The sequence below is a fragment of the Aspergillus homomorphus genome (assembly GCF_003184865.1).
Source record: "Aspergillus homomorphus CBS 101889 unplaced genomic scaffold BO97scaffold_4, whole genome shotgun sequence".
Lineage (NCBI taxonomy): Eukaryota > Fungi > Ascomycota > Eurotiomycetes > Eurotiales > Aspergillaceae > Aspergillus > Aspergillus homomorphus.
In genome coordinates this window covers 1,119,059-1,131,337 of record NW_020291890.1, presented here as the reverse complement: position 1 = coordinate 1,131,337, position 12,279 = coordinate 1,119,059, and the positions used below count along the sequence as shown (strand labels likewise).

The window sequence follows — 12,279 nt, the reverse complement described above, 5'->3', positions numbered from 1 at the left end:
ACGTACCTGGCGGCGCAGGCACGAGGAACTGAGGGTGAGATGCACGAGGGCACAGCCAGCCAGCACGCAGGGCTGAATGACAGGGAAAGGATAACTAAAGGAGCATGCAGCGGCGGCTGAAGCAAGCAACAGCAGGCAGTATCTGCTGCCAGGCAAAAATAGTAGCAAATAGCACAAATAGTTAGTTCAAGTTGACAGGTTGAGGACATATGGTGGCCCAGGCGGGTCACGTTTCGGGCATAAGCGACCGCCTTGCCAGGCCATCTCGCTCAATGGTCCTTTTATTATTATGATGGATTCGGGTTCCCCTTAAATCGTCTTCCACCACCACCACCACTGCTGCCGACTCCTCCCTCCCTCCCTCCCCCCACCATTACTTTCGCCCGTCCTTATCAAACCACCCGCTTCCCCTTCTCCCCTTTCATTCCCTGATTTATTACCCTCTTCCTGACCTTTTCGTGATCTTATCACTTATATTCATTAACCATGGTATGCCTATCTCTAGCCACGGTCTTGGCCAGTCGGGATGAAAATCCCCCACTTTGCGGGGCAGATCGATCTGGAATGCTGGCCACAATTGCTAACAGTTCATTCTTCAGGCCGACTCTCTGACTGAAGAGCAAGTTTCCGAATACAAGGAGGCCTTCTCCCTCTTTGTAAGTAATTCCGAAGCTTTATTGTGTGCCCTTGAAGAATGTTTACTGATGCGGTTCTCGTGATCCTCGAACAGGACAAGGATGGCGATGGTTAGTGCAGTTCCTTACCCCTCTCTCAACGATCCCACCCGGCGCCACCACAATAGCCATTATGCTGCGATTAACGGAGGACTCACACGGACACCGAACGCGCTTCTAACAGAATCCCCTTGACAGGACAAATCACCACCAAGGAGTTGGGTACCGTCATGCGTTCCCTCGGCCAGAACCCTTCCGAGTCTGAGCTTCAGGACATGATCAACGAGGTCGACGCTGACAACAACGGCACTATCGACTTCCCCGGTATGTGACGGCGATGAAGTAGGGGTTGAACATGTTGTTGACAGCTGCCAGAATTCCTTACCATGATGGCTCGTAAGATGAAGGACACCGATTCCGAGGAGGAGATCCGCGAGGCATTCAAGGTCTTCGATCGCGATAACAACGGCTTTATCTCCGCCGCGGAGCTGCGCCATGTCATGACCTCCATCGGTGAGAAGCTCACCGATGACGAGGTCGATGAGATGATCCGTGAGGCGGACCAGGACGGTGACGGCCGCATCGACTGTATGTTCCGCGTAACTCCGGCTTGAGATGTCTGTCCGATGGCTAACATATTTTGTCTAGACAATGAGTTCGTCCAGCTCATGATGCAAAAATAGACGGCTGTCAATAATCAATCTGTTAATCTTTTTGTTAGCGAAAAGGGTGGGGGCAAAGAAGTATACTCCACAGTCTCCCATCTTATTCCTTATACCGCTTTCTGTAGTCTATTTATCGATTGCAGCCACCAGTGGCTGGTCATTAGCGCGCGTTCCATTGTTATAGTCGTATCAGTTGTCATTTCTGTGAGGAATAGTAGAGTAGACAATGACATTAAACCGAGGCTGGGCGTTCCAGAATACTTCTGTCCTTGCCTGGTTGTCCTCCTTTCCTTTTGCTCCAGGGTGGGATCGGTCTGCATGCTGTTGCTCTTAGTAACGTTCTTCTGGTCTGCGTCTGGCTGCTAGCTCCGCTGCGGATCGTTGTCTTCGGCCACGGTTCTTATTATCGTGCTCAAGTGACAATTCAACGGACCAGTTTCAGGATGGTTTATGATCAGGACTTGCAATGCAACTCGGAGTCGCCAAGTATAATTGCCCGTAGAGACCGAAGCCTATAGCACGCCAAGAGATCTGAAAGGAAGCATATTACAACGACTCCGGAACGCAGCAGCACAGCTATAAAGAACAATTGAAGCAGGTGCTCAGAGGTATTCGTCACGGCCTAGACTGTCTACGAACATTACCGCGCGAGTGCCTCTAGTCGTAGCCCACACGGCATACTACGCATGCGAGATCATCTTGCATCGAGATAGTATCTAATATGGAACCGATCACCGATTGAACCTAAAGATCTCCATATACTGCCTGGCCGAATCCACTCCAGCAGCCGGGTCCGGATCTTCGTCCATCTGCAGCTCACGCTTCTCATCCGACACCGGCTGCGGTCGTTCGCCCTTGAGCTGCCGCAGTTGCTCCTTGACCTCCTTCCCCACATCTGGCACGAGGATGGCCTCGCGCGCGCCCTCGATCCCCAACCGAGCCCAGAACTCCCGAATCAGCGCCGCACTCGCCGCATACTCGGCATCAACATCAGCCTCTTCCACTGCCTCCGGGAAGAAGCCGCCCATGTCCATCCCGGCGTCATCGAGATCACCACCGTCGGCGGCCACGACCGGACTGGATGCCTTCATCTTCCTGACCAAGGTCTGCGCGGCAATCGAACCGACCAGAGACGGACCGCGCCATTCGATCTCCACCACGGTCCCGCGGACCCGTGCGGTGGGCTGGGTCTGGCGCACGTCGCCGACGCGCACGCGGAAATCGCCCACGTCGTAGACCGCGCCGCCGGGCACGGTGACGGTGTGGCGGTGGCACCAGAACGGTTGGCAGGCGTAGCCGAAGTGGTGGAAGAGGGCGTTGCTGGAGGCTAGCGGGACGGTCGTCATGACCATCGGGCCGGCGGGCTGGGCCGCTGGCGATGATGAGGATGATGCCTGGCTGCTGGAGGGCGCTGAGTTAGAGGTAGGTTCAGAGGTGTAGATGAAGCCGTGGTTGGCGTGGTAGGACAGGGAGAGGAACTGCATGTAGCGCGGCTGCGCTTGGCGCTGCTGTGATGATGCGGACGCTGTCAGGCAGGATGGGGTATCTCGCATGAGCTTGTGTTCGAGGAACCACCGGCCGACGAGGGTGGGCTCGTCGGCGAGAGCTGTGTGGAGGCGCTCGGTTACGGTTGCGAGCACCGTCGAGGCATTGGGGTTGGACGGGATGAAGTACACCCTGCAGGAGTTAGGTTAGTGGTGGTGGTAGTGGTGGTGGAGGCTTGAGATCTCCATGAAGAGATGGTCTAGGCTGTTTACCCTGTGATGGGCATTCTGATGGAGCAGATGGTGAGGTTCCCGTGATGGGACGGGTGTGAGCTGCGTAGAGCAATGGCACAACACACCCCCACAGTCTGATGGTGATGTGCCCACGGTGAGCCTAGAACTTGAAGATACAAGAGCCTTGGGACTCTGATACAAAGCTCGAACTAGGCAAGGATCACAGTTGTTGTAGACTAGTTATAGTTTGCGAATATAGCTGCTCTTGTGTTAGTACTGGTTCAAGTTGAAAGAAGAGGATGATTATTCCTGCATGCCTATCACGTACCCACTCTATATATAGACTAATGTACCAGTAAGCCTAAGGCGGCAACCTGAAGCTGCATAGAGGAGTCGTAACTGTCAGTGTGGAGATACAATAATCAAGCTTGATAGAAGAATTGACCCAAAGTGGTGAAGCAAAGCCGTCGATGCCTGGATACCGAGGCCACAGCACAAACAAGACAAACCGCCAATGGGCAGCGGAATGGATCAACACGTCTCCGGCTTCCACCCGTGCTTTTGCGCCCGCAGTCCCGCCTCCACTCCCAGTAATCAAAGCACTGGATCCCTTGGAAAGTTAGGCTCCAGTGCTCCACATTCACTATTTTATCCGATACCCATTACCCAGCCTCTACGTGTGCTTCTAGATTGTCAGTCGCTTCCAGACCCTGGCTGGCCTCAATTCATTCCCAGGAGGCCTGGGCGTGTGCTGCCGAGACGCGGGCTGATGTTCCATGGAAGAGGCTGAGGCCCTTTCGCCCCCCCTCCCCCAAAGGGGCCATTTCCGACGCGATATGTCAAAGGGTCAAAGGGTCAAAGGTTAAGAATAGAAAATCCTACCAATCTGAGTCTCGCTAACCCATTTTGTTTCTTGGGATTCAGGGCCCGCGGCCAGCCAGGGTCGAAAGCGCCACCAGCTTACGCAATGGGCAGATCCTCCCGCCGTGGGTGCTTGTTTTCCTTGTTCGTCTCTTACTTACTGTGGTAAGCTCTGTAGCTTTTCGAGCCACTCTCATGCGTTGTGTCTCCTCTTTGCGATCAGCATGCTACACATTACTGGCTACCTGACATGCTGCAATTGACCCCTCTGATACAGCATTCCACCTACGAATAAGTCACTCTTGCTCATGAGCTAGCCTGATGTAGTCAGGCAAGGCCATTTCCCCCGGCCAGGGGTGATCGATCCCTGACGGCTATATACGGGACAAGTACCTTTTCTCATCCGTGTTCCCTCAGAAAACACCTGCTTTCCAAGGGTTTCGCGAACTTGGAAACTCCCCAATTCGGTCGCTCCTTTGTACTGGCCTCGGATTTCAAAGCCGGGGGTGACTTCAAACTGAGTCTGGCATTGAGCATGCTCTGACCTCACTCGATGCTTATGCTTGTTTCTATGCTATAATTTCTGGCCGTAGTCGATACGGCCGTACCCTCTCTCAGTCAATTCTTCTTTCCATCTGTGTCCTTATTATAGTAATCAAATCATTCACCATGATATTCTCACGGAGGAGCTATCTCCTTCCGACTGTCGTTCTCATCTGTCTCACCTACAGTCTATTCTCTAGTCTACCGCCCGGTGCGGAGAGACCACATCGACATTCCCATGACGATGCGCAATATCCCACATCGACTTCGGCTTCCAAGAGTGATGACAGGATCCATTGGATGAAACAGACCGAACACCACCCAATCGACGACTACATCCCGCTCCCTACCGCTGCGCCATCCTCTATACCTAAAATACAATATGAGTTTCCCAGAGAATCGTGGGTTGCTGGATGGCGGAGAAAGAAGAGACAAAATGCAGTGAAGAAAGCGTTCCAACATGCGTGGAAAGGTTACAGGGACAATGCCTGGCTGCGGGATGAGCTGTCACCTCTTAGTGGACGTCACCGTGAGACCTTTGCGGGATGGGCAGCTACCCTGGTTGATTCCCTTGATTCACTGGTCATTATGGGCATGAAGCAGGAGTTTGAAGAAGCGCTGGAAGCTCTCGACCGCATTGATTTCTCCACCACACATGCTTTGCAGATTAACATCTTTGAAACCAACATTCGTTACCTGGGCGGGTTCCTGGGCGCCTACGATTTGACCGGCGGGAAATATCCGATCCTCCTAAAGAAGGCTACCGAGATCGCAGACATGATTTATGGGTCATTCGACACTCGTAACAGGATGCCACAATCCAGATGGGAATGGACCAGGTAAGGCAGACACCTTGACCAATACGGCTCATCAAAGTCATAGCGATAGCTGTGGCGCTAAAGCTATACTGTGGGAAAATATGTTGACAGGTCCATAGATCTGCAGGAGGTCACGGCATTATGCCCAGTCGGCAAACCATCCTGGCTGAACTTGGATCCCTTAGTCTGGAATTCACCCGAATGTCCCAACTCACCAATGATCCTAAGTACTTTGATGCGATTCAAAGAATCACGGATTTTTTCGAGGAGAACCAAGAACACACAAAATTGCCTGGTCTGTGGCCAATGATGGTGAATGCTCAAGACATGGAGTTTAGTGATCCACGATTTACCATTGGAGGGATGGCTGATTCGACGTACGAGTACCTTCCCAAGGAGCATATGCTGCTTGGGGCCCAAACGACTCAGTACCGTAAAATGTACGACTCATTCATGAAAGCTCTCAAGAGCCGTCTCCTCTTCCGTCCGATGACGAAGGACAACCAAGACATTCTTTTCGCTGGAAATGTCCAGGCCAATGTGTTCTCCCCAAGTAGAGAGAGGCTAGATCCGCAATGGGAACATCTGAAGTGCTTTCTAGGTGGCACGGTTGGTATCGGTGCTAAAGTATTCGAACGTCCCGAAGAGCTGTCTATTGCGCGGAAATTGGCTGATGGATGCATCTGGGCATACGACATTATGCCAACGGGCATCATGCCAGAGATTCTGCATCTGAGCGCATGTCGCGACCCGGAGAATTGCAAGTGGGACGAGAACAAGTGGTACCAAGATGTGCGACACCGCTTGGCGAAGAAGTCCAGCTCTCAGAGTCCTACTGAGCAGGCTGAATCACTGATCGAGACATACGGGCTGCCACCAGGAGTAGTTGACATTCCAGACCCGAAGTATCACCTGAGGTATGGTTCTCTCGCCTTTTAACATTATGATGTCCACGCCTCTGACATAGCTCACAGACCCGAGGCCATTGAGTCTGTATTTATACTGTATCGTATCACTGGAGACATCAAGTTGCAGGATGCTGCATGGCGGATGTTTCAGAATATTGAGAAGATGACCCGGACTCACTTTGCCCATGCCGCGATCGCAGATGTGCGGGATCCCAAATCGCCGCAATTGGACTACATGGAGAGTTTTTGGCTCGCAGAGACGCTGAAGTACTTCTACCTCATCTTCTCCGAACCCAATGTTGTGAACCTCGATGAATATGTGCTGTCAGTGCTGCCCTCATTGTTGTGCGAATGCTAGATGCTGACCAGAGTGCAGAAATACCGAAGCGCATCCATTTAGGCGCCCGTCTACTTGATTGTGATGACCAATGCCTAGTATTCTCATATAGATACCAAAATTTCGCTCAAAGGGCTTGGTCACCCAGGCGTTACCTTACACCCTGTTTGTGGGACCGACGGGCACTACTTAAGTCTGCAATTGCTGTTATCTGCCATTGCGGCTTAACTCCAGGCGCATTCTGCCACGGCATGTGGACGGCATGTGGAAAAGAATGCACCCCGTCCGCTCAGCCGTACATGAGCTACATAGTAAATGTAGTTATACAGGTCGATGAAGTCTTTGAGGGCTAGTATCTCAACCGGGCGCAGAGGACTTTGGGGATGCCTTAGAAATTTAAGCAAGAAAGTATTTTATTTCTCTCTTATACAACTCAGTATCTGTTAAATATTGTTAAGCTTCAAACACTGGATGATGTGATGTCATATTATCTTAGAGGGATGCGCGCAGGCGTGTCCGCAAGGAATCCGATTTGCTCTGTCGGACGGTGTGTGAGGCCCAACGGACTCTAGAGGTAGGTAGGTCATGGGCGCGTAAACAGACTTACATGCAGATAGGCCAGAAGTTGGGTCGATTTCATTCCAGAATATTATGCAATAATGTCCTTGCGTCGAAACCTACTCAGTACATCAACGGATTCTTCTCGATTAGGTCTGACAAGATCATGGATGATTTAGTTGTGTTGATTTCGGTTGACCAGAATTCCTAGAGGCTAACAGACCCTTAAACGAGCGGAGCAAGACTGCTTGGTGGGACAATTTATGCTGTTGCTGTTGCTGTTGCTGTTGCTCAGTAACAAAGCTACAGGATCGGCCTCTACAGTATGGCCACTTTCATGATAGTAGTCAACATGAAGGTTACTAGCGTGAGCACACAAAGCTGTACAGGCATTACCTATCTAAATGGTAGTTGGGCTAACCACCTGAAGTGAGCTGCGAGGTTAGCACACTGCCTGTTTTATATCACTACTACTATACAGAGAACATGTAAAGACAGATTTCAACTTAGTCAGTCAAAGACTCTTTAGATTCAAGGGTAACTAAATAGATATCAAGTTCGGAAATCAAAGTTCGAGCATCTCGTTCTGACGTGTATAGTCACCACAAAGCATTTGTTCGTCAAAGTTAGTGTTCCGGTACTTGTCGAAGCGCTTCTCAAGGGCCGCGTTGATCTGGTCGATACTCCTGCAACGAAGAATCGTATCCTCTTCGACCAGCCCTTTTACGAGATGAATAAGCCATACAAACGAACCGTTGGACATGGACGTACCATGCCATCTCGATGAGGCTCACTCCATTGAGATCATAACCGGGATACGATCCAAATGCGTCCTGAAAGATCTTCTCACCGCAGCTATAGATGCAGATCTTCACTCTTCCCGACCTTTGGCGCACCCAGTCTTTCAGAGTGCTGACCATTCTAGGAAGCTCCGCTGGGTCCAGCTCATTCAAGCCATCAAGCTTCATAACGAACTTGCGATCTGTGTGGATGGCATCCGCTGTCACCAGTGCATTCCAGGAAAAGGGTACCTCGTCATCGCTAATAAAGCATTCCGATGCGACCAATTTATCCCAGGTTTCAGGAACGCTGTCCGTAGCCCAAAGGCACATGTAATACTGTACTGCTACATCAGGATTTGCCTTCTTGGGAAAAGCAAAAAGCCGAAACAGCTCACTACCCGGCTCAGCACCCGGAAAGTGAAAGTTGTCTCTTTCATCATGAGCGTGGCGAGGATCCCCCTGATCATGGTGTTGAAGTTTAGTTTACGAAACTCTTTGTGGCAACACTTGTAGAAGAAAACGTCCGACGGGCGTATACACTTCGTGTTCCACCGGCGGCCGTCTCGTAGCGGCTTCTCCCTGCTCTAGTACTTGAGATATTCCCCCATGTGGACCGATTTCCCCGATCCGCGCTTGCCCGTGAGATGGAAGAATGGCTCGTCCTCATCCGCGAGCCAGCGATTGGAGATTTGAGCCTAAGCCCGGAGACGTCGGAAAGCTCTGTGGTTCCGTGTCGCAAATTCAAATACTGGCCGTTCGGAAAAGCGTGGATTGAAAGAATTTCGACACCATCCCATCCGTCTGTGATGAGGCTTGGGCTCGTGCCCGGGTTTGCTTCCGAAGGTCGGGCTGTCCGCTCCGACCCCGAAATACAGATACCCTAGGAATTTCCTCGAATAACGGGTCATCAATGCTACCTCATATCGATCCTGTAGCGCCAAGACGAGGTGCTGGGGGGGGGGTCACTGAAACGTCCTACCACCGCGCGGTCGTCCGAAGTGTTGGGAGCTTTCTCGCCAGACATCTCATTGCCGTCCATTCTTAACAGCACATGAGAACAAAGAGGATATAATGTTATTGTCTAAAATGCTTTCTAGTCATTGAGATGGTTTAGTTAGTACAATGGCCTATTGAACCAAGAGATCGAGCATACTTGTTGCATTAAGAATGAAAATGATAATCGTCATAGAACCTTCAAGTTCCCGCTGCGCCTGTTCAATGACTGCCAATCGCGGCATGTGATGCACAATAGGTTCCAAGATTATAGATCCATTGGGCCATGCATTCTGGCTCAGCGGAGCTTGGTAAACTACTGACTTATTAGAGGGCGATCGTCACTTCATGTCAACCAATTTGATCTCAAATACCAGACTTTGACACTGAACTTCTTCAATATGAAAACATTGCCTTGTTCATGGGAAAGCACATCCTAACCTCCCACAAGCAGAGCACAACACTATCGGTAATAGCTATAACCACCAACACTCGCGCTTTGGAGAAATGGCAGCCGGCGGGTCAATTATGACTGATACTATGCACCCTTATCTTTGAGCATCGACTCTCTTGAAGTGATGGGGCCCTTAGCCTTGTTTAACCAGCCTCACGTATTGACAGTGCTGAGCTTAGTGTTCTATGTGTCTTCTGGCTAAGACAAAGTGGTGGGAAAAAGGAGGGAAGAAAAATTTATACATAGTCAAGCTGGGAGCCTACCAGCATGTAGGCAGTATTAAATCCGCATCGCCACGTGCTAAGTCTGGGATAAGACAGGGCAGAACTGGGGTAGGTCAGGCCGGTGATACCAAGCGTCCCTGCTGTGTACTCTGTTTGGTGAAATAGGGACCCGAATTGTAGGTAGTATGGCCAGCGCCCTTCCATTTCATGCTGCTAGGATTCGTTCCCCAGCCTACTAGTGATGGTTCGGCCTCGCAGCCAAATTTCAGTGTATATCATACTCATACGCGCCACATCCCAAAAGCGACCACTTCTAGGTACGCAGAATGAGCTCAAGATCATCTACTGGGTGCTTTAAAGCTCAGTGTTGCTCTGTCCAGGTACCATATGGTGATTCAGCTGACCAGCGCGCTTCAGCTTCAGGTGGGCGGGAGTCGGGCACGTGATTGTGTATGGATGATTAGCAGAGAAAGATGCTGAACGTGTGCTGCAAGCTCTATCGTGTCTGCTGTGCACTTGTACGCTTGACTTCCGGCAAACACAATCGACGAACGCTTGAGTCATATATACAGACCCGTTGCCATCTTCAGGCCAGAAAGTCAGTCTTGTGTTCATTTCTCCAAGGGCAGGCGCGTTGTATACCATATCTAGTAGGTCTGCCGGCTACTGAGTTGGAGAATGATGTAGCTGCAGTGGGGTTTGGTTACCTCATTGCTTAGCACAAGGAGGATATGCACTAACCACTAACCGATGATGTTCGCAAGTAACGAATCATGGGGCCTGGCATTAGAAATTCATTCACCCCGCACTGGTCACCGCAAGACCGCGGAGAAACTCCGGCCAGGGCTGGAGATAACGATTGCCCAGTCCACCATGACTCAGTCTGTAGATGCGTGTATACAGTCATTCTAGAGGGGTGAAACAAATCTCGGGATTGTTGGGCACCAATACTTCCCCTCCTCCTCCTCCTCCTCCTCCTCTCCAGCTTTAATGCGGGAATAGCTCTCCGGGTGGTAATAAGCAGGCTTCAGTCGCGTGAAGGTCGGGAATAGTCTCACGTTACGTCAAGTGGTATGTATGGGTGTATGTATCGGTGTCTACCCAATACGGTGTCGGGGCATGTCACAAGTGTCATTATGATGCCAACCGATAAGGACGATGATTTTGGCACCAGTGGCAAAAGGGCATGAAGCATCTCTGTCCTTTGTTAGTGCAGTGACGATTGCTGGGCTACTTGGTTCTCCGATCATCCCTGTCGGACGCTAGTTAGTGCATGCAGGTGTAAAGTCGCCAGCCTCTCAACGAGGAAACACTATTAGTGCTTCCTTGAGTTCCGAGGTAGCCAGACCAGTGCGGGCGCAATCGCAGAATTCAAGGGTTATCCGATGGCCGCTGGTGGGGGGGGGGGGGGGTATCTGCCACCTAGTCAGCCACGACAGCCGGACCAAGGGTCCTCTTTGTCCAACCGATCAAGGAGAGGGGAGGGGGGGGGGGGGTAAGTTCTACTATCTATGTATATACAGTACAGTAAGCGGGAAGCCCCCGGCCCTGACTTAGTCTCGCTCTTTTGCTCCGCACAATCGAGTTTCAGCACGATCAGATAAGAGGTGGCTCAAAGAATCTAATTTGATTTGGCTTAGTCCTGGTCGCTGACTCTAGGGCGCAATTTTGACGTGCTCTTGGATCGGATTAACTTGGACACTTTGCCTCTCGATGTGATCCTGCTTCGCAGCGATCGAGTCGTCAACCGCCATTGCAAGGGAGCACAAAGTACGGCTGTGTGCTGCCGCCCATAAGCCCAAGAATGATTCAATAGTGTGTCTGATCCTTCCTCCCGTACATCCGACCGGAGACACAAGTCCCTTGCATTTAGATCAGCAGCCCCTGATCGATCCATTGGAGCTACGAAGTACCCATTTTCATCTATGACATTGACCTGTTTGACACGGCTGGTGCCCTGCTAGACGTTTCGAGAACGGCTTGAGTGGGCACGCTTGGGGTTCGTGATCTATGGAGTACGCGGCTGTACTCATGAGATTATGAATTTCAAGTCAGGTTGGTCGCTGGGCCCCTTGGGGCCGTTCTCCAGGAGAAAATGGAGCCTGTTCGGAGGAGACATGCGCCTTCACGGCTATCTGATTGATTGATTTGATTGATACGGACACGCCCGGTTGGCCGATGTCGGACGGCCCCACTTTTGCCTGGGTGCTTGACCTGTCATGAGTCACACACCAATGAAAGACTGAATCCCAACAGTCTGTATCTGGCAGGAGGAATGATGTACTGTACCTCGTGCCAGGGATAGACGGTTCCAGTTCAGCTTGTTCTGAAACATGCCAGAGTGATGGAAGGCCTTTTTTTGTCTGCTGTGAGTTTGTGATGGTGGGTGGGATGAACACGGAACGAAAAGTCCCGCCGACCAGTTATCTGATCCGGAAACAAGACACTCTCCTCCGGCTGGCTACACAAAGTAATTTTACTGCAAATGCACTGTTGATCATCACTCTCCACTTACTATTGCTCGCTTCAATGTTTTAGCTCACTAAGGCCCCTGAGATAAGACTCAAGTCTAGAGCTGAATTTTGAGATGTGTCCTTTTGTCCTTCTCTCGCCAAGCGTTCGGTTGGTGAAGGAAAAACCGTCGCCAACCCTGCATGGGATAACCGAGGGATAGCCGCACCCGGATCAGATTAGATCGGTAACGTAACTCGGCTGCCGCTGCTGTTGTTACTTACCGTTTCATT

General features: G+C 51.1%; 4 protein-coding genes across 4 annotated transcripts; 2 read left to right on the top strand and 2 right to left on the bottom strand.

Moving 5' to 3' along the window:
• The first annotated feature begins 353 nt into the window (after positions 1-353).
• Positions 354-1,586, top strand: BO97DRAFT_403264 (calmodulin). Its single transcript, XM_025694697.1, has 6 exons — positions 354-489; positions 600-656; positions 731-746; positions 873-998; positions 1,050-1,262; positions 1,323-1,586. The coding sequence occupies exons 1-6, from the start codon at positions 487-489 to the stop codon at positions 1,355-1,357; spliced, it is 450 nt and encodes a 149-aa protein (XP_025555266.1). The 5' UTR covers positions 354-486; the 3' UTR covers positions 1,358-1,586.
• A 484-nt stretch (positions 1,587-2,070) lies between these two features.
• On the bottom strand, positions 2,071-3,495 carry BO97DRAFT_475650 (uncharacterized protein; the record flags this gene model as incomplete). Its single annotated transcript, XM_025700427.1, has 3 exons — positions 3,386-3,495; positions 3,097-3,316; positions 2,071-3,016 (listed from the first exon to the last, which is right to left on the bottom strand). Exons 2-3 carry the CDS (start codon positions 3,108-3,110, stop codon positions 2,071-2,073), a joined length of 960 nt encoding a protein of 319 aa, XP_025555265.1. The 5' UTR covers positions 3,111-3,316; positions 3,386-3,495.
• Positions 3,496-4,140: 645 nt separating this feature from the next.
• BO97DRAFT_440666 (glycoside hydrolase family 47 protein) lies at positions 4,141-6,954 on the top strand. The gene is made up of 4 exons (XM_025698099.1): positions 4,141-5,300; positions 5,399-6,196; positions 6,254-6,511; positions 6,564-6,954. The coding sequence occupies exons 1-4, from the start codon at positions 4,588-4,590 to the stop codon at positions 6,601-6,603; spliced, it is 1,809 nt and encodes a 602-aa protein (XP_025555264.1). The 5' UTR covers positions 4,141-4,587; the 3' UTR covers positions 6,604-6,954.
• Positions 6,955-7,647: 693 nt separating this feature from the next.
• BO97DRAFT_421341 (uncharacterized protein) lies at positions 7,648-8,331 on the bottom strand (the record flags this gene model as incomplete). The annotated part of the gene is made up of 3 exons (XM_025696711.1): positions 7,648-7,768; positions 7,836-8,200; positions 8,260-8,331. The coding sequence occupies 3 exons, from the start codon at positions 8,329-8,331 to the stop codon at positions 7,648-7,650; spliced, it is 558 nt and encodes a 185-aa protein (XP_025555263.1).
• Between the last annotated feature and the right edge of the window lie 3,948 nt (positions 8,332-12,279).